Raw genomic sequence first — 22,603 nt, 5'->3', positions numbered from 1 at the left:
TACTTGCTTTTGCAAAGTGTGAAAATGTCACTTCTCCCTTTTTTGTTCCTTAGAGTATTTATTTGTCACAAAAACATAATTAGTTTTACCATGCCAAAACACTTCATTGCTTTTGCTTATCAGGTCTGGTGAAAAGCAAGAGGATGCTTCGGTGTCCTTTGAAAATAAAGTTATTGAACAAAAGCTACTAATTTTGCTTTGTGGATATTGAGCCTGTTAAACATAGCAGCAGCAAATTTCTGACTTGGTGTGTGACTATATTAGACTTAAAATCATCAGAATTAGACTGCTCTTGTAACATATTAGTGATGAGCTGTCACTGCTGTTTTTGTTTGTTATCCAGATGTCATTCTGATCTCTAAAAGTCTAATATTGGAGATGCCTGACCTCCCCTACAGAAATTCAAACAAAGCTGAGCCTCCACTGTGAGATACTTAAAACATGAGATATTACTCAGTTGTAAACATCATATACTCAGTGCTATAGTTGTATATAGAGATAAAAGCTTAGTATAAAATTTCTTTTAAAAATTTTCAAGGCAAGTGCGTGGCAGACCCATTATTTGGGGGAAGTCAAGAAATCCAGACAGGGACAAGAAACAGTTTCAACAAATACTTTTTGACAACAATGGTGATAAAACTTACAATGGAGAAACAATGCTGTCTGAGAACTTGGAAAGATGGTATGCAGTTGCCTCTTTTAAGACATACCTTTTGTATGACTCTGAGGCTGACTGGTAGAGCCCCAGCTCTTTGCCTGCAAAATGAGGTTTTTAGCTTTCAGTTTTGGAGCAGAATACTGTAAAGAATGAGAGACCAAGTAGTAAAATACTTTATAGATAAAAGCACATGCATATTTATAAAGAAAACAAATAGTGTTTCTGATTCCAGTGAAATGCCTTGTAGAAGAAATGACAGGTCCAGGTGTAGAAGAGACTGAAGCAAAGGATGAAAAATACTCAGTCTCATAAAGTTAAAATAGGAAACAAAGACAACTTGGAGATAAGGTAGTTGTGGTCAGAAGATGTCAACATGGCAAGCAGGTTGATGTCATCTTATTCTATGAGTTCACTTTGGTGTGAAACAGCTCAAGCTGGAAAGCTCAGATGCCAGTTTAGCACTGAATCCAGGCAAGCGGAATTTCATAACATGGATATTGGACTAGAACTAGTGAGATCTTGCTGGCAGAGAGAACTTGGCTTTGTCTATAAATGATCTGTGCCTGTAGCCAGTGTAAGGAGACTGGGATCTGCCATAGTCCAAGGTTTTTTTGATATATCTAGATGAAAGAGCTAGTAGGAAGTTAAGGAAGGTTAATGTCACTGTGGTTCATGCAGATGAAAAACAAAGCGGCAACTTTAGTAGGCTGACTATTCTTACCTTTACTTTTTAAAAATATTTTCCAGCATTTGATTATCCAGGACCCTCTTGTAGTGAATGAAGAGAAAATAAGGCCATCGCTAGAGAAACGTTTGGAAGCTATTATCAGTGGAGCAGCTTTGCTAGCTGATTCTTCCTGCACACGTGATTTCCATCGAGAGCGCATCATTGCTGAGTGCAACGCTATCCGTCAGGCTCTCCAAGACCTGCTTTCTGAATACATAAACAATGTAGGTAACCACATTTTTCTCTTCTTAAAGAAATATTTGTTGTAAATATATATTGAATAGAAGTAATTTGGCATGATTGTCTTTTAATTGCTCGTGGTTTAACCTGTATTTCTCATCGTGATCTTCACAAGATTGAAAGGAAAACTTGTCTATATAAATTTAACCCAAACCTGAGTACGGACCTCTAGAATGAGTAAAAATTCAATTATGTCATAGAGTCTATGGAAAGTGCTGTATAACAGGTATGGCATACATGTTTATTTAATTTTATACTTATTCTGAATGATAACTAGGACAGAATATATGTGATTCTTCTTATGCTAGGAACAAAAGTTTCATCATAATTTCACCTTCTTATTTCCTCTTAAAATCTGATGCCTGGGATATAATTTTTGAGTGTTTACATCACCGTGTTTCATTTGTTCAAGGGCATTGAATTACAAGGGCCGAAATGACTTAATTGCTAAATTAGAAAGGTAGGATTTTCAGTGAATCCAGAAATCTAGTAGTCTGAAATTCTCATAGGCCAATTCATCTGTGAGTTTTTGAAAATTAATATAGTTTTTTAAAATAACTATTTGATTTTAAAAATGGACTTAGCACTTCTTACTTGTTGCATGATGAAACAATGGAGGCTCAGATATTAGTACGCGTACACATTGTTAATATTATGCCTTTCCTCTGGAGACAGTTTTTGTATGTATACAGTTCTTATCAAAAGAGTACTTGAAGATTCATCCACCACACTGGGAGAATAATTGTACGATACAATTGGATTTTTTTCTGGATGCCAAATTTCCTTTCTCTTTTGTAAGACAGTAGTAGTTAAAGCAGACCATAACTGTTCTACTGAGAGTATTTTCTTTGTTATATCCTGTTGCGATTAGGATAACAAAGCATAGGGACTAAAATGATTTATGCACATTGGATGTATTTTCTTTTTGCTGGTATTGTCTTTGTTAATCTTTTTCTCTCTGAAATTAAAATACAGAAGTGAGATGAAGAATTACTTTTCCATAATTACCTGTGAATTCCAATTTCTCTTTCATTCCAGATATGAAATAAAGATGTATTTACTAATTTTTACTGAGAATCTATCAGCAGTTTCAATTGAATACAACATATTTCTTGTACCTTTGGTGGTCCTATAGACATGGGTTAGCCATGTGAGATTTCTTTTGCTCTGGCTAGCTTGGTACATTGGTATCTGATACCTTCTTGTAGCAGATGTGTGTTGCAGCATCTGTTCTGGATCAAGTTTGCTGATAAATGGCAGAAAGTTCAGTAAAGAAAAGCAACAACCCGAAGTAGACAGAAAGTGTGGAAGTATGCTAATTTGACATATAACTATCCATATCAGTCCAAAAAAAATCACTGAGGGTTTGTTGCATGAACCCTTTGGTAGAATTATATTTGGAAGAAGTCAAAATATATGATTGTAAGTCACATGGTCTGAATTTTTTTAGAACAAAACTGTGATTATCTTTTTTTATCTCAGAAACAATCATATTTCTAGAGTTACATAATGCAGGCTAAGGTAAATGAGGAATATATTGCTCAATTCAAAGTGTAAACTTGAGAAAGTCAAGTAGCAGCTGTTTAAATATGGCAAATAGGGAAAGTATCATATAATTTGCTGCAGAACACGCTGTCTGAATAAGGTTGCAAGTATGAGGAGGAAAGTATAAAGGAGGAAATATGGAAAATTTTAACGAATGCGTTACAGTATGATTAAATGACAGGAGTGAGTTGAAAGATTTTTAGTTTCCTTCAGTGCTCTTGATCTGCTTATGCACTTAATACTGAACTCAGTGGATATACTATCACCAATGCTTGTTTATGGCTATTACTGAGACAGGATTAAATAAATTTTTCAGTGAGGAGTTTTTTAGGTGTCAATTACTTTATTTTACAACTCTAACTCAGAAGAATTGAGAATAAATTCAGTAGAGTGTGTTGGTTTATTACTACTTTCTGGACTCTTGTATTAATCATTTCAGTAGGTTAGAAATGTGAATTGAATGAGCTGTAGATGTTATGCAAACCATTAACACAGTACAAGTTAAGAAAAAGGTGGCGAACTCTTCCCCTGTCTCTGGGAGCACTACCATGCTCTGCAAGTCCCAGTGTCTACATAATACGTTTTTGTGCGAGTCCACATGTATGGTCTCATTGTGTAATTGTGCCCTGAGGTACAGAGACTCTGCACCACAGCTTGAGCATGAGTGGAATTTTTCCTTGCTGTGTAACCACCAAGGTATGTTTTGTTTAATAGGCCTGTTATTCCAAGGCTACTTAGCCCCCTGAGCTGGAATACAGAGATAGGGAGGAGAATAAATTCCCCACAATTCAGAAGGAGCAGTTAGAGACCTGCTACTCTACCTGGACAGTCACAGGGGCTGGGTGGTATTCCCCAAAGGTACTGAAGGTGGTGAGTAGTCTGTTTTCTCTCATTTATCAGCAGTCCTGGTCAACTGGAGAGGTCCCAGATGACTGGAGACATGCTAATGTGATGCCCATCTACAATAAAGATTAGAAGGAGGATCTGGGGAGCTACAGGTCTGTCAGCCTGATCTCAGTATTGGGGAAGGTATGAGGAACATAGCCTTTGTTGTTCTTAAATTTGTTTTTTATTTATCAATTATTCCACGTCTCTAATAAGCCAGAAGAACAAAAAATTAGGACCCTCTTGGGGTCAGTGATTGAAATTTAGGGTTTTTACTGCAGGTTGGAAAGAACATCTTTTAAACAGGCACTGCCTTTTATTTAAGTGGCTACTTATCACAGCTGTGATAAGTAAGGGGCTGTATCACAGTGAGGTGATGTGATGGATATTTAAGCAAAATAGTAGAGGCCCACTTGGTCTTCAAGAAGCTTAAGGTTTTTTATCCACAAAATAATTTAGTCATATTGTATTTATACTTATTTTGAAAGACAATGATCTTTTTGGGGATGTTTCTGGGTTACTTGTGTGCTGTTATTATCATCTCTTAATTTTGTGCAGAGATCTGTATTGGTAAAGCATACATTTGCACTTCAGGACATCAAATAGCAGAAATTACTAATGTGAATTTGGATAGCTTATCTACGGTAGAATGATAGTATGGTGAGTGGATAATAATGTATTTATAGGAGCAATCATTTTGTTCTAGTAATAAGCACTTGCATTCTTCTAAGGACAAGCTATTGTCATGTCTCTGTTCATCCTTCAAAACTGAAAATTATTGAATGTATTGGAGTTCAGCAATTTTCACTCCATGTTTCTTGAGTTTTCCTTTTGCTTTTATACCCAGTCATAATAGGGATATGCACTCACCTGGGTGATGAAAAAGAATAATAGTGTTGTGAGTTGTGCATGTGTGTTAAATGGGCTGTAGTGAGCATCCATTAGGATGACAGACACTGCTTTCTCTGCTTTTATTAGTAGGCATGGTATATCTGAGTAATTATTCTGCACCACCTGTGGGTTTGAATAAAGATCACTTGCTAGATTATTCAAGCAAGGCAGAAAAAATGTTGAAGGAAGGTTGGTTATATTATGATAGCTGATTTCTTGAGTTAAAGTTTTTTCTCTTTGGAATGTTGTTTCCTGAAATTAGAGTTTATTAGTTTCTCAGGATTTTTCAAGGTGTTGGTTGAATGTATAGCTGTATTTTGTTATTCATGCTTAGCTAGTATATTTATACCTTTCCTTGTATATTGCAGTTTCTTATTTGTTGTGTATTTCAAAGTCACCTGTTTCTTAACTAGGTTTTTATTTTAAAATTACCTAAGATTGGTGGCAAATAAGGTCAGTAAAATTACTTGCATTGTTATTGCCATTTAAAAAAGTTTGTAATCTTGAAAAATGTATCAAATCTGAAGTATTTATATCAGAAAATGTTTTTGAAAACAAAATTGTGTTTTTTCTAAAGAAACTAGCAAACTTGAGACAGACTGAAAAATGCATCTGTACCACAGAATCGTTTGTTCTGTTAAAAAGCATTCCACAGAAGTGTTTCCCTCACATGTCACAGACGTGTGTGAATGTGCAAACCATCAGCAGCTCCGTAACTTTGTTGGCAGCTTTGGAGGTTCCTGTGATTCTTGTGCCATAGGTGATGGTGCTTGCTGCTTCTTACTGTACCACTGCTGTATTATACGTACTGAGTTTGGCAAGGAGCATAGTCAAACCATCCCTGCTCTCACCAGGGGTGATTTCAGTCTCTTACTGAGACTACTAAGAAAGTGGGGGAAGTCTAATAATCAACTTTACCTTGCTAGTACAGCTGTGGAACTTCATTTCTGTGGGTTCCCTGAATGTTATTTGAAAGTTTCTGCTTCACCGTGGGCTTGTATCCACAACTTCTCAATACAGGACACATTTGGATTTGAAGCATGTTTGGATCTAAGCATGTGAACTGTACATGAGAATGGCACCTCGCAAACAAGGTGTCTGGTAATGGGGGGATAACCTAAGACAGGGAATGAACTGTAATCTGCTGAGCTTTCATGTTCTCTCTCTTGCTTAACTACCTACAAAACAGTGTGTAAGACAGAGTCATGTATTGACATGGATGGGGAAGGTCTGGCTGTAAGAAAGACAGGCTCGGTAGCTGAAACTTGTGCAATTGCATCTGGATAGATTTCAAATTGTAATTGCTGTTCACTTTTGTGAGCCCAAACACTGGAAATTTAAAAACAGAAAAAGGGTGGAAAATGAGGTGTCTTTATTGCTGGCGTTGTTCTGGATCTTACTCTTGGTCTTGGCTCATGTATTTGAGTGGTGTGGAGTACTAGTGCCTTGTTTTATTTATGTATTATGTGGTCTTCACCAGCAGGTTAAGGATTTTTCTTTTTTTCCCCCTGAATTTCTAAACAGCAATATGTGTAAACATTGCTTTTATTCAAATATTTTTCTGTGGAAAGAATGGATTAAAATGTTTTTTACTCTCTTTATATTATTTTCTGAAACTGCTCTTACAGAGAAATTTGTAAGTCAGATGTAGCAAAATATAAACTGTATAAATATCAGTGTATGATGTGTGGGTGGAAAGCATCACTCGAATCTTGTCTATTCAGGGTTTTAATGACTTTATCAAATATGATGTCTTCAGGAAAAAAAAAAAAATCCAGTAAAATTAGTATGCCCATATGGCATATTATGCTGGTGTTTACAGAAGAAAACATGTAATTCTCGTAATTCTCTTGTTGATATTGACTAGGTACTTCAGGTGACTTTAAATACTTTTATAGTGAGCTTTTATACTTTGTAAGTATAATTGAAAATTATTTTTCTGCTGTTGGCTTTGTCAAAGAGTTATAAAGGGAAATTAGATATTAAATGTCCGGGAAGAAGATTGTAGTGTGTTTAAACAACAAAAGTAATCGAGCAAATTTCCTGAATAGATTTACAGATAAAAAATAAGCTGCAGTTAAATTTACCTGACTTTGTGGTCTTGCAGAATTTCTGGTAAACTCGGATCAAACATGAACTAGAGATATATAATAAAACGTTTTCCATTCTTAAGCTTTGTTTTTCATTTAATGATTCTGAACCAAGCTATTTCTAGGATTAATCCGATCTTAATTTAAGGGCTTTCACTGCAGCAATGTAGAGTGATGACCAACTCATGACTCTGCAGAGGATGATTCTGTACAGTAGATTCTAATTTGAATTTGATATACCTAACAGCAGATGAAGTATATCAGATTGTTGAAAACTGTTTTCAGTTTTTAAGGAACTTTCAATGAAGTAGCATTTCCTCTTCCCAAGTTGAAATAAATCCTTGATTGTGGTGATAAAAAAGCATTAGAAGAAAATATAACGAATGCTTGTTTTTGGAATATCCATCTATCTATTTAATACATACATATATAGATGTATATATTTTACAGTTTGTGCAAAATTACTGTTGTCATGTGAAGTTTTTCTTAATCACTTTGCTGTTTTCTTAAGAAACTTAAACTTATCATTTTTCTAACCGTCAGTATGCCATTTCTAGGGACACTGCTCAAGTCTGGTATTTCAGAATGCATTTCTATTGTCTTCATATAGAGTAGCTGATTTTTCTTCAAATATATTTCTAAATTGTAATTGCTTTCAGATTTGAAGATATTTACCACTTTATATAAATGTTCTTATTTAAAAAAAAATCACTGATCCTTTAAAGTTATTGACAGTATAAATCAATAACAAATCCAAATTTGTATCAAACAGGATTCTTGTTTCTAAGCAAGCCTTAACTTCTTTTGAATTTTCAAATTTGTCTAAAATTACCGTGTTGCTAAAAACAAATACTTTATTGGTAATTCCTCAGATTTAAGAAGTTTACATACTAGCTACACAAGATGTTGTAATTCTTCATTTATACCAGCAAATGTGACTTCTCTCTGAAATGGAACTAACTGCATAGTTTATATCTGACTTGTCAAATAATTTCTTGCCTAACTTCTATTGTTTTCATGAGGAATGAACAATGGAGTTTCATGTGAAGTAAGTTATAATGACTTTTGATGAAATCAGTACAGTATTGCAAAAAGTTGCATAAGAAGCTGATTCTTTCTTTACTGTTCAGCTGGAACTTAAAATGGTGATTTAAAAACTTCAGCCAATTAGCGACTGGAGACCAGAGAATGTTAATTAAAATTTTGCAATTCCATTTTTTTTTTCTGAAAGGACAAATAAAACGTGGCTTTTAAAGACTCTCTCCATGACTATTAACAACATTTATTTGCACTTCCCTTTTGTTTTACCTTTTGTTTCGATGTGTTATTTTTCCATAGTTCTTCATCTGATGTGCTACTCTTTTTTGTCTAATTAACTAAAAATTAAAAGGAAGTACTCATTCTTGTGTTATTGTAATTGTGAGTAGTATGTGATCAGAAGGCTGAAAATGTAAACAGAAGGGCAAATTCTTACCAAATTAATTTAAAAAACAGCAAAAGAAAAAAAAACCCTTTCAAGATCAGATGGACAGAAAAACTGCCTCTTGTGGTTATTTTTAAGCCTGTGGTGCCAACTGGCACATTTTGTTTTTGTTGTAGAGTGTGTGGGGAAAATATGTGTCTCACATCAAACAGCTGCAAAGTTTAGTAGCATACATTAAGTAAAGTAAATTATTCTAATTACTCTTCTTACTGAAAGATCGTTGCGATCTTAGGTTACCATGTTTTGTTGTTTTTTTTTTTTAAATTATTGTTTCATTACCAGAAGCAAAAATTAAAGAAAATTTATACAAAGATAGGAGGATAAGCCAGCTACCTAACTAAAGGCTGTATTTAGCAATAATCTAGGATTATCTTTTCTATTCAATGTTTCTATTTTTTTCTAAACCTTAACATCGAATATGAAGAGTTATCTGTCTGTGAAAGGAAATAACAATTGAAGGAATTCCCCTTGCTCCTTTCTTTCAGAATATATTTAGCTCTTTTGTGGAGAAATGAAGATTAATAGTCAGTTTGAATCCCATGAGAATAGGAGAAAGTAATTTTAAGCAATAACTTAATGCTTTGCTATGTGATACGTTGGCATAGAAGAGCAAGAAGTTTATCTCTCCAGAGAAGTCCCATCTCTGTCATCTCTCAGGACCTCAAACTGTTCCTTTTCAGGATGGAGAGCAGCCCTGCGTGAACCTGCAAGTTGCACCTACTGCAGAATTGAGGGCTCATGAGAGAACTGTGAGAAGTGTTTTCACAGATTTAACTTAAGCTGTTGGCATGAAAATAGTATGGCTGACAGTGATTCATCTGACCATATTAGTGGGAATTTTTTTTTACCCTACCCTACCATATTTATAACTACATTAGAAAGATTTGTCTAAATTTAGTATTTCAGAATCCACCTAACAATTTTATATCCCATAATCTGTTCATGAACTTGAACTTACATGCAAGAAAGAGCTGATTGAAATTCTGCTGTACAAGATTAAATGAAAATATTGCATTTGTATATGTTTTCTCATACTTTTTTCTCTGAAGAAAGCTATTATGCATTGTAAAACAACAACAGCAAAAACCAAACAGACAGCAGTATAGCCAACAAAAAAGAAATTTCTAGCATTTCCTCTGACAGAAATTTGCAACAACTTAAGAATATTAGTAAAAAAATCAATAAATGATATTTAGTATTAAATGTTACCATTGTACTCAGTGTTTAATATGTATTGTTTTAATAATAATCAAATAATTGTAGAAGTGTCAGTGTTGCTTTTCCTAGTGTCTATATGCAAAAGGTAATAATACTTTGCCTTCTTTTGACTCCAGAACACTATCATGACTGACATTTAGTCAGCCCAATGAAAATCACTAACAGGCAGAGAAACAGCCAGTTTGACAGACCGTATGTGTTGTGAAATGTTTATGCTCTCAGTGTGTTCTTTATGCATTTAATATGCAGCTCACTCTGAAAGTTATGCCTCTTATTTACTTCCATGGAAAGTAAAAGAAAGAAAGAGCACAAGAACATTGTTTGATAGAGCAAATTCTCAGCTATAAAATACTAGTTTAAACATAGTCATCACCATTAGCTGATTTGCAAGAATGAGCTAATCGAGACAATCGTCATTTTGTAGTGTGACAGCTGTGCATGGCTATCCAGATTGTGGCTGGTCTTTCACGTCACTGTTTCTACTGCTGAAACGCACCATGTACTGCCTCACTGCATTCACATTCACTGGTTGGTCTCTGTAAGCATTCAACAAGCGTCAGTGAATGTCAGTGGGTGCCATTTTTTCACTTTTTTTTTATTGACCTACCTGTTCAGGTTTTCACAGTAAAGATCCCTGTATAGTGAATGGCTGATATTTAATGGACAGCAAAGAATACGTATTTTTTATTGGGTGGAAATCTTGTAAATATAAGACAAAAAGGAGCAGTTCTTCCAAAAGTTCTACTGGAGTGTTAGACAAAAACTAATGAATTTATTCTAGAATAAACTAGTTCATTCATCTGCTTTACTTGAAGCTCTTTTTTTGTTCCAAATTGTGTTTGGTGGTTATGAGGGAAGAAGGGCTTCATTATGCGTCAGGCTGTTTTTTTTTCCCTATAGGCTTCAGAATCTAAAAACATACTATCAAATGTCACTATTTTATGTGATGTATTTCACTGTTTAAAACACAGGCTTTTTCCTGAGTTGAAATTAAATTTCCCGTCAGTAAGGAAATAACATGATTGATGTACTATTTACACTTGACCAGCTGCTAATGAATTCTCATTCAATATCTTGTTGGCTTGTGCTGAAGTAGTACATAAAGCAACCTTGAAAATAGCCTCAAGTTCCTAAAAATACAAAAAGAAAAAATTAACTTATTCTGACACTTTTGATGTATGGGCTGTTATATAAGCTCTGACTTCTGTTCTGGGATTACGTGATTGATGGTATCATTTTTGCTGTTTGATTGTGTACTATTTACTGAATGTTACTGCATGTTGTATTTTGGCTATGAGGCAGGGAGAAGGGTTGCTAACTTTTCTTATTGGTCTCTGTTAGCCCTTGTTCAGATAAAGCCTTACTGGAGGAAGGGAGCATGCCCTTTGAGCACAGCTGAGCCTACTTGGTTGAGACCCACGCCTGCAGTTTCCCAAGCTTGGGATTGTGTATCTCTTGGAGGATACTTCAGAGAAAGAAAATACTTTTTCTGTGGATCTTATGGGATTACATCCAATTTTTGCATCTTAAAAAATAAAAGCACTGAGAATACTTAGCCTGAGTACAAGTTTGGAGAAAGGATATGTTATGAGCAGAGGAGGCATTATATGATCAACACTTGATTTTTAATTTCTTTTATCTAGCAGAATAGATTTTTTTCCTCTTACACAATTGTGTTGTGATATGGTTTACCTTCAGTGGCCAGAAGTCTTTTACTTTTCATTAGGAGAAGGTAGAGGGGACTCCATCTCAATTCTGACTGAGAGGGACCAATCACTGTAAAGGCTTCTAATTTCAGATTTTAAATCTCTTTTTGGATGGGTTGGCTCTTTCAGTATGAGTTGGAAGGAGATGTTCTTCTCATTAAATATGCTTTTAAGTATAGGAGAAATTTCAGAAGGTTGCAGCAAGTACTTCACTGTGTGCTTAGCTAATGTTTGTGGCTATTGCTTTTCTCAAACTGTGCTAAATAAAACTCTAATTCTTCTCTCTGCTGCTAATACTCTCAACTATAGAAAGGCCAAAATCCCAATTACTTTTAAATGTCAAATCTGCTGAGGCCAGTGGTGGAACTTGAACTGACGTTAGTGGAGCTACAAAGTCTCTTTGTTTCTTAGAGTGAAACTTATTTCTGTGGATATAAAAAGGAGAGCTGTGTAGTGTCTGGTACGTATATCTTTTTAAACGGCTCTTTTCAACTTTTTAAAGAGAATAGTTTTTTTGCTGAATACTTAATGCTGTGCTTTTCATTGTTGCCTATATTGACAGACACCCACATGCAATACAATGTCTTATACCTTTCTTAGAAAAAAATACTTTTTTAAAATGCTATTTTTTTTTTATAATATGAAATTATGACCTCTTTGATGTTTTCACTTTTCCTCTAAGCAGTTTTGCTATTTTCTTTTTCTACTGACATTCATGCAAGATGGAAGAATTTCTGCAAGGCAGAAGCTATTTCATTGTTTCTGCACTCTATAGAGAAAGTTCTGGCTTGACTTACTGTTTAAGCTCAGCGAACTAGTAAAAGAAAGGAGTTGAATAAAATGTTGTGATTCATCCCGTTTTCCTCACTCGTTATTTATCAGTATTTTGTTGCAGGTGAATTTTCTGACCAGAACTAGTTTCTATATGGCTCCTTTCATCTCAAATTGCGTGTAACTATTCAGTCTATGCTGCTTCTCCTTTTAAGGAGCCTTATTACCTACAGGCTAATATAATCTATCTTTTCCTTTAACAGTTTCCCTTTTCACTCTACCCCAAAAGAAATTAGAAAAGATTCATAAGATTCTTCAACCCATAAAGTCTGCCTCATCATCCCTAAATCATGTATATCTGACTGCAAAGCTATGATTTTTATATGAATTTTGAGAGCATTTTATTTTTTCTGTGTGCTTTTACAAAAGACAAAAGATGCATTAAAAACAAGAACAAAAACTACTGTTTTGAAACTTATTTCCACAGAGTAAGAGCCATTTTTATGTCTCTTAAAAGAAAAACTAATGTATCTACCTTGATGTCTAAAAACAGAAGTATTCTATCTGAAAACATGCCACCAGTTCATATGGCAGTCTCTCTCTGTCTGTCTGTTCTCTCCATACGTGTATGTGTGTGTTACTATCCTATCCTTCTCATGCAACATAACATCTTATTTGCCTTTTCTTCTGAATGGCAGATGAAGTAGACAGCATGTTGAATCTAGATGCCATTGTGTTAACTATTTTCCCCCTAGAGGATTGTATCTGATTAATGTAAACAAGCAGTTTAATCTGTACCTTCCTATTTTCATTACTTCCAATTTACTTGCTTTTATTAGCCCGCTACCATGCTGGCCAGTGTCATACTTTGGTCAAGTTCTTTGAAATTATTCACAGCCAGATCTTTTCACAGAATCTCAGAATTGTTGTAAGGAACCTCTGAAGATCTTCTAGTCCAACCCTTGCCAAAGCAAGGCCCCTCTAGGGGGGAACTTCATTTTATGTCTGCTTCTCTTACTGTTTCCTATTTTACCTTTCCTCATGTTTAGCTATTAATCTCCCCCTGCTATAGATTAAAAAAAAAAAAATCTAATTGGATGTATTTTGCAAAGTTTGTGGTGTAGTAGAAGATGGTTTCCAGTGAAATGATCCGTTTTTGGACAACTTTAAAGGAGATATTGTCTTTCTGCCCAAGTAGTAACTATAAGGATCTCAAGAGCTGTTACTGGCAGTTAGCACTTCCCTTTTCTCATTCTTAACTGCTGTTTTGCTTATTTATCTTTAATGTCTGGCAGACAGAACTGAAAACTTAGAAAAGGAGCAACTTACAACTGATAACTAAGCTGAAATCTTACATGGGAACTGCTGAGTCATGGCCTGAACCTCTGATTGTTCACTTGAGGTGAGCAATGAGTCAGCTCTGGGAGCACAGGTGAAGGCAATTCACCTGTGCTGCAGGAAGGGGTGGAGCCTGGCTCACCTCTCCTAGACCCATTTAAGGGCTGACTACAAGTGGGGAAGGATCTCTTCTGGAGATCTTCTCCTCTGGAGTTTCATAGTGAGCCCAGGATACGGGTAAGCATTCTATCTATTCTCTTTGCGCATAATAACTGCTTAGCTAAACTCTCTGGTATATTTTGTAATTATAACATCTGTACGTTCATTGATTATACATCAGTAAATGCCACAATTTATAATTTAAGCATCAGTCTCTTATAACATGTTCTTAGTTTTTGAATTATTTTCCAAAGTTTCCATTATGAGTTAGTCTTGAAAATTGTGCTCTTAATGGGAAAGTACGCCACTAAGTTGTATCAGATTTTTGTCTGCTTTTGATGAGCAAACATTATGTATTGTCATGGCTCCACGTACTTGGATTTTCATACGAGCAGATTTTGCGTCTGTACATCATGAAAAGTTCTTTTTCTCCCTCTAATTCTGTCTTTGATTTACTTTCCCATTTCCCTGGGTTTCTCTAAACTCTTAGGTGAGCAAGGTCAATAGCAGTAACGATTGTTAACAAAGAATCTCTGATATGTTTATTTGCCTCTCAGAATAGTTAGACAATAGAGATGTAAGTGTTTGTAGATAGTCTGTCTGCTTTTTCTCTGTGGTCTTACTGCTTCCGGTTCATGCATATAAGGCCAACTTTATCACTCTTAATCATTTATATGATGCTGTCCTACTAATTACTCAGATGTACAGAAGATATTTAATGATAGAAAAAAATTGAAGAAAAACGATTTTATTAGCAAGGAAGGCAAAAGTCTTTTTCATGATCAGGTTGATTGCTTCTATGTGTTCAGTCCAGAATTAAATTGAATACTTCTATCTCTTAATGCTTTAACAGCCTGTACATCCTTTTAAAACCCAACCTAAAATATCTTCAACTTTAGCTCCATACAATTGTTTAGAACTTCTGTGTTTTTTTCTGCAGGATAAGTTAGTTGCATTCGAAATATCTTCTATCCCCTTTATTTACATCTGTCTTCACAAGTGACGTACAATTATACTTGCATTTAAATTGCTATTTTAGGTATTAGTTACCAATTTGTGTTTTTTTTATTCCAGGACTAGTATAGTTTTGTGGTGTTAAAGGTATTTCTGCATAAGTTCTTCCTGTAGAATTTTTTTAAAACAAGACACAGCACAAAACTTTACAATAGGCCATTAATGCTTGTTTCTGAAAGCAGAAAATTTCTTTCTGTGAGAATTGAAATGCAGTAAAAAGTACAGTAGAAATAATTTTCATAAGACTTCTTGCATATTACATAAGGGGGATCTTAGAATATAGTCTACTAGAAATAATCTGAAATACGTTTTCAATTTCAGTGGGTAGAGGTTTTTTTTCTGCTAGAGAAATGTGGAAGCTGAAGAATTCTATGGCAAAATGTACGCAAATATTGAATGAAAGAATGAACAAGTTCCAAGGAGTTGAGCAGCAATTTTTATTACGGTTGGCACTTGAAATTTAAGTGATAAGATAACCTTAAACAGGTTGACTGAACAGCGATGGATCTTATGCTGGCTTGAGATCCAGTTATCAGCGAGATTCCTACTATTTTTGCAGAAATAAAGAAATGGAAGAAAGATTCAGGGAATATGCAGCATAGAAATCTCTTTAAGCCCAGAGTAGGTAAGTTCCTTGCATAATTTTTATGAATTCTAACGTTTTAGAAATGGAAATAGGAACTAAATCAATACTGCTTATTCTCAAACAGCATCACTTTGTCCCTATTTATCATCTTAAAGCTGTTTTTAAAAAATATATTAGTCATTTCACATACACTGTATTTATATTTTTGAAAACTTGATATTTTGGAAACTCCAGAAGTAATGCCTCCTATTTTTTTTTTTCCATGGAAGCTTGCATGCTACACTCACTTAAAAACAAACAAAAAACATGTATAGCAGCAGAAGTGATGACTCACTGTCACCACTACTGAAACGCAGCACCCACCACCTTACTGTGCGCGCTTCCAATGTTTAATCTCAATGAGACTCCATAAAGGTTCAGCAAATATCAATGAATGTGAATGGATACAATTTTTTTTCTGCATGGAGGAATTCAGTTCCACACCTTTACCTCATACTCACTTCTGTTTTGCCAGACTGCCCCTCTGCTGCTATCTGTAACACAGCAACAAAATATAATGCAATCCTCGCATGAAGGTTTCACCTCTGCTGCTGTGGACCAACATAATAAAATAGCAAGTATTACTTTTATAGCAGCCCATGTATTTATGAAGTCCAAATTATTTGACTTGGAAATATATTTAATTGATGCAGTCACTTTGGGATTACCTTGGAAATAGAGCTATTGCTGAATTGCATCCTCCATAAAAGTTTGTTTCTTATGAAATAGAAAGTGAGAAGTACTGTATAGAAACTGGAAAAACTGTTCTGAAATGATGAACTTCCAATTCTTTCAGTTTTTATTGCAATAAGTTTTTGTCTGCATTGGTCATTTGATATTAATAGAATTGTGATGCTGATCCAGAGAAAGTCCATATGAATGCAACGTTAATACTTGCTTGTAAATGACCATGATTACACGTGTTACACTGTAGTGGTGGCACTCACAATTGTATTAGATCTCTAATATAACAGGACTGCATATAATGAATACATGTTGCAGACTCCTTTCCTGTTATACAACTGGTGCTCTGTTGTAGTTAATCATCTAAAGAGATGATTTTAAGAATGATTTATTTGCATACAAAATTGATGTTGATAAAGTAGACTTTAAATTCTATGCCATATGGGATTTTCAGTTTTACATGCTGCACTTCAGATCCACATAAAAATTCTCAGCAAGGTTCTAGTGGCAAACTGTTAATTCCTTAGGTATTCATTAAAATAACATTAATCATGAACTCTGATGTTCAAATTGATTTATTCAGAAACTTTATAATTCAAATGAATCAGGTTCTATAATTAGAGCAGAAGGGTAGAATTTGGCCTTATGTTATCGTAGCACTATCAATTCACTTAAAAGCTAGAATTTTTTTTTAGGCATTTAAAGAGTATTTGTTTTAGATATGAATCACATAGTCCAGCCTGCATGGAATGAGATTCATGCATCTATTTCTGTGTTGAAGAGTGTTTTGCAATACTTTGTAAGAAACACGGTTGTTTCTTCTGTTCGCATTCAAATTTGTGATGGACTTGAGAAAGTTGAAAAATTATTCTGCTTTCTGGTGTACTGAATATTGACTGTAAGTAGCTCCCAGTGGGAAATCTGATCACTAAGTCTATGGGCTTTCAGATAATATCTATGCTGGCTAGATGGATGTTATTCAAACTACCAGAAAGTTATCAGTCTGTCATTACTAATTATATGATAATCCTATTTCTTTGTCAAATATGGAAGTGAAAAATATTTCTATTACACTGTCACTCATTTGTACTAGAACAAAGAAAAAGTGACTTTTTTGTCAAAGTAAACTTACTTTTTGCGGGACTTATGAATATTAAAAATTCCTATGACTTCAAAGGGCACTCAGGAAATTCATAGAGCTATTAAAACGCCATCTGTGGCTTTCTAAGTCCCTACCCTACAAATGGCTGATGTCTGATGGGGCATTCTGGGGAAATATTGCTGCGTGCATTCTTTGGATCTCAGAGAAACCTTTTAATTGTGTCATTTGACATCAATTTTAGTTAAGGATTAAAAATAAATTAATTCACAGTTTCTCATTAAAACTTACCACAGTATCATTAGTATTACTTTTGCTAGAGTTATCAATCCCATGCTTTTCCACTGAAAGTCTCTAAAATCTTTAGGAGGAAAACAGGGCTGTAGGCATTAGCGTTCTGAGTTACATTAATGTCTGATGCTGGAACCTACACGGTTGTAAGTACAGCAAGGTAGTACACAACTTCTGAGGCTGGCATGTTTGTTGTATGTTGCCATTTGTGATGCATCTCGATCATTATCTAGCTTTTATTTTTATATTCCTTGGAAATAGCTTGTATAAAATATTATACTGTAATTTTTGATCACTTTTTAATTGAAACAACCATTTGCTTATTTGTATTGATGTTATTTTGGTGTTTGTAATTTCAATATTTTAGAATGTATTTAGGGTGTTTTGCAATATGTGGTGATCTGTCAGATTAATCATAAATCTTCATCTATACCTTGTTCCTTAGGGAAGGCCTTCATTTAAATACTTGTGCTCAACTTCCCAATGGCTGTTTGAGTTCTGTAAACTACTGTATAACAACTATCCATTGATGGATAGTGTGAATTGTTGCTTATTGATTTGTTTAAAATTGGCTGGTTTGTATTTATAGAGGTTACCCTATTTATCAATCCGTATATTTTAAGCATAATAAATTTGTTCAGCTCTTTCTTGATAGAATAGTTTACCCAGGTATCATAGTATCACTTAACTGAGAATGAGATTAGTATTGTTAGCTACATCTATTTCTATTTTATGAATCTAATTGCAAAGGGAAATGCTATATCAAACTTGCTTGTAAGTAAGTATTTGAATCCACAGGCTCAGCCTACTTTCTTCCTGCTATATTATAGCACTAGGGCTTTTTTATATGATTCATTTTTTGTTCTATTTACTATTTCCTTGTGGTCCAAATCAGTATATAGCCAACAGTAATATTCTGGAAACCAATGTTCATACACCTAAAGTAGGATCTAAAGAGTAAGTCTTTTATCTTGGTTAGCTTTACCGATTTTTTTTTTTTTTTGTATCTTTATTTTGGGAAGATACTTACCTGACATTTAATTCCTTGTAGACTTCCATCCTGCTGAGAATAGCAAGTTCCAGGTTGACATAGTCCATTTAAAAACAAAAAACACAAAATTCAGTTATAGGTATAGAAACGCTCTTCATTTGGTGTGGGTATGTATGTATTCCATTTTGTGACTAAGGGAGATGTGTCTGTCTGTCAGGGCACCGGAAGCAAACGTGACATCAAAGACCTAACTGGGTTACAGAGGGCCGAGCTGGGTTACAAATGCCCAAGGAATTGACTGAGATAGTGCTGCTGCTATTTGTCACCTTGTTTTTCTTCCATTTTCAATTGATATCTCGATTTAATGCAAATCTTCCAGGAGGAGTATAAGACAAGCCATTAATATATGCTTCATTATGAGGAGAAAGTAGCAAAGGGAGAAACATTTGTGTTACGTAAAAGTGTTTGTGTGTACACAGTTGTTTCTTCAACCAGATTTGACAAAAATAATTTATCTTAGCATAAGAAAACTCATGGCCCTAAATTCATTAGAGAGTCTAATAATAGAAAATATTCCCGTTGTACAGTTCTTCACCAATTAGAAGTATTTGGAGCTTTTAATCACCTGTGTACTTTGAGTAATAACATCATTGCCAGAACTAAACTCACACTGTGAGGGCAGGGGATCAAAGTAAAGAATGAGAATAGAGTAAGAGTAACTGAAATAAGATGATGTTGAAGCCTAACAGCTCAGACCAACTTTGTTGAACAGAATGACTGAGCATTAAACTTTAAAATAATTTTGAAATAAAGCAGTTCACTTCTTCCTGGAGTACAAATGTCACTCAGCTCCAGAATTATGCCTGCGTTTTTTCTCCATTTATAATTACCAAAGTATTTTCAAACTATGCGTAGTGAAATTGCAGCGCTGAAGACAATGACTAGAAATTCAAGAATACACATACTAAAGATAAGAAACTGAAACGTTGAGCTTTAAGATCAGTCTTTGAAAGACAAGTAATGTTTTGAATAGCAAATAATTTATGCAAAATATGTTATAAAATCTAAAGTGCTAAATAAACAATACAATTTTGACATTTCAAAGATAGCGAATGAAGATTTTTTGACAATATTTTGAAGCTGTTTTTCATTATAGTTGCTTTAGATTTTGTGAAAAGAGCTGAACTGTAATTTTAAATTTCAGACTTCTGCTTTGAAGCTACATGAAAATATGGTGAGATAAACATTCAGAAAAATATATTGTGGTTATATAATTTCTCTTTATTATAAAAAAGTTGCTTCACCATATGAAACATTTTTCTCTTGTATTTTGGAAGGCTCCTGTTCCCTTTCATATTTCACCCAGTCAGCATGATATAATATGAATCTAATTTCTGTAATCTTTTATGATTACGTCTTGAGGGTTGTGTTGTAAAAGTTAAACAGCACTGAGAAGTCTTGAAGATTCAAAACAAAACAATGGGATATAAGAATACTTCAGTATTAAATGGTAAACAAATAAGCAATGTAGTAATCATTAAGACTTAATACTACATTTGTTGTATTCAAAGATTTTTTTTTTCCTCTTGAGTCAATGTGTTAAAAGACTGTGAACCTTCACCATTGGGTCAAAATAAACATATTTTTCTTCCAAGTAGAGGCTTCTTGATTTTGAATAATATTTTATATTCTAGAACTGGTATAATTCCAACTTTGAGGGCTTGTTTCTGTTACTGCATCTGTAAACAACTGTCTGATAGAAGAAGGTTTTGGCCCTTGTATCTTTACACTTAAATACCTGATGTGGCAGGCCATCCTTTCAGAACAGGTTTTGTAAAGACAGCTGCCTACTGAAGCCTCCTTTTCATTTTGTCTTGCAGAGCAGTGAGACTTAACAAAACTTCATCAAGAATGATTTACAGTTCCACATATAAACTCTGTTCTTAAAATACTGTTCATCATTACGTTTTTCTGATTTTAAAAATCAGGCTGTATGTATTCAGGGAAGTCTGAGGAGAACTGTGAAATTTTTGTTGGCTTTCATTTATAAGAAAAATTGGCTATGTATTTCAAGAATTTCTTTGACGTCTGAGTAGTTAAATCATCCTTTTGGTTAATACATTACTTCTGGAATAAGTAGATAAAATTCTACACTTTTAACATGGTAAAAATGGTGCATATTCTGCAAAGGACAGAATTTTAGGCTAGGTTTCTGGGCACAAAAGCAGTAATAAAATGATCCCTACAAAACAGAGTAACTGAATAACACAAGAAATAACTTCTGTTAATTTAAAACTTTAGAAACTGAAACTTGTAAGATGTAATTAAATTATGGTACTGTACATACCAGCTGTTCTTGGTAATTGAAACTTTACAATATGAAAAATACATTACATCTGTACAGTTTATACAGGCAGGTAGGATGAGTTTTGAAAAAAGATTCATTTCAAGGATCATACTTTTAAGTCAAAAAATACTGCACAACTTAACTAATTACAAATTGTAGACTTGAAACAATTAACCTTTGTGGATCTTTTAAAAATTAAACAGGGATCCTAGAATCCATATTATGTCTTCTCACTTCTTGATAATGTTACATAGAATTTGGTTGCAGCCTCTGCTACAGGGAAAAATATAAATCACCACTACCACCAACCCCCCATAAGTTAAGCCAGCTGCTGACTGTGTTCCTTGATTCGTGCTGCTGTTGTTATTGTGCTCAGATCCAGATCAGTTTCTAGGTGTGTTTCCGCTGCTTCTTCTTGGGTGTTTGAGTTGTAGGCCTTGTGGGCAAGCAGTTCGTGATGTACTCCACAGTAACTTATCGTGGGCTGATCATAGGCAAGAAATGTTGACACATTCATAGCCAGTGGTATCTGGGGGAAAAACAAAGATGAAAAACAGCCAGTTGCCATGGCATAATCCAATTCTTCTTGCCTGAATCTGATGTTGAGGTAATGGTCTGTCCAGAACACTGACTAAAGGTGAATGTAGTTCTACATGTGAAAAGATCTTTTATTTCTCTCTACCCCTCTATTCTCTCCACCCCAACCCAACCCTGGTCTTTCCTAGAATATTTTAAGCCTACTAACTATCACCTTTGATCTTATATGAATACAAATGGGCTTGAGGGTGTGAGTGATATAGGAATCAGAGGATTGTATTAAGAAGCAATTGAATTCGATCTATAGGATATAATCAACCACTGCTAAAACCAATTTGTCAATGAAGAGAAAGGGAAGTGACCCTATTGGGGATAAATACAGTATTTGAATTGAAATTTAAATGGCTTTTCAGGTTAAAAATGGAACTTGCTTGAGTAACTTTCAGTGTGTGCAGTATCTTTGGTCTCATGGGAAATACCCACAGAGCAGCACACTTCTGGTTACTTGTAGCATCATCATAGATTTGAATCTAGCAACTTTCAGTAAATGTAGGGCCGTGTTAGATGGCAGCTTCAACCTCTTTTGTGCTATGGCATCTGAAAACCTTTCTTTGAGCAGATTTGTCTCAAATGCTTTAGACTGAAAAGTTATTACTTTTCAACTGCTTTTTTAGGAATTTTCCACATGGTTCAGCATAGAATTATCTAAAATATTACTTACAATACCTGGTTAGACTTTGATTTATATGTATTTCTACTTTCAGATTTAGTTTTATACATATTAGGGTAATCAAAAGATTAAAAAGGACACTTAAGTAGAATGCAAAATCTATTCATTTTAGGCAATTTGCAGTATTCAGTGCTGTTATAAAATTTCCCATATTTTACTTCTGGTCTACTCCTCCTCTCTTGTTGCATCTTCTTTCCTTCCTTAAGTATGTACAGCCTTTTGTTTTTATTTCCTGAAATACCCAGGTTCTGACCATTTGCAATGTTTCTGTTTTGTTTAAGAATTTGTAGAAAAAGAATTCCTGGTCACTCCAGTTCACACCACAGCTCATTTGTAAGCATAATGAGGGGCTGCTACCTGCTGCTGTGTCTCTCTTGTTATAGTCCTGGTCATGTTAACCTTCATGACATGGTAATTAGATTAAAAACAAACAACAACAACAACAACAACAAAAAACAATAAAACCCAGCCCTGTCTGTATTTCCCTTGTGTTTTCCTTCTGATAGTGCTGGGTCTATAAAAGTTCTGCCTTTATATACCTCCAATTATTTAAACTTTAAAAAAAAAAAAAAAA

At 34.5% G+C, this 22,603-nt stretch overlaps 2 protein-coding genes across 4 annotated transcripts in view; one reads left to right on the top strand and one right to left on the bottom strand.

The window, feature by feature from the left end:
- The window catches only part of CTNNA3 (catenin alpha 3), a 289,557-nt gene that overhangs the window by 122,254 nt on the left and 144,700 nt on the right, over positions 1–22,603 (top strand). For all 3 annotated transcript variants that reach the window (XM_031554365.1, XM_019617498.1, XM_019617503.2), the window contains one exon: positions 1,406–1,609. In XM_031554365.1, the coding sequence (XP_031410225.1) occupies positions 1,406–1,609 (204 nt within the window). The remainder of the gene's footprint in view (positions 1–1,405; positions 1,610–22,603) is intronic.
- Positions 17,618–22,603, bottom strand: part of LRRTM3 (leucine rich repeat transmembrane neuronal 3) — an 89,747-nt gene continuing 84,761 nt past the window's right edge. Inside the window, exon 3 of the mRNA XM_003207873.4 lies at positions 17,618–21,291. Within this exon, the coding sequence (XP_003207921.1) occupies positions 21,082–21,291 (210 nt within the window). The 3' untranslated portion in view covers positions 17,618–21,081. The remainder of the gene's footprint in view (positions 21,292–22,603) is intronic.

Source organism: Meleagris gallopavo, chromosome 8 (assembly GCF_000146605.3).
Source record: "Meleagris gallopavo isolate NT-WF06-2002-E0010 breed Aviagen turkey brand Nicholas breeding stock chromosome 8, Turkey_5.1, whole genome shotgun sequence".
Taxonomy (NCBI): Eukaryota; Metazoa; Chordata; class Aves; order Galliformes; family Phasianidae; genus Meleagris; species Meleagris gallopavo.
This window is presented reverse-complemented; position numbering and strand designations above follow the sequence as displayed.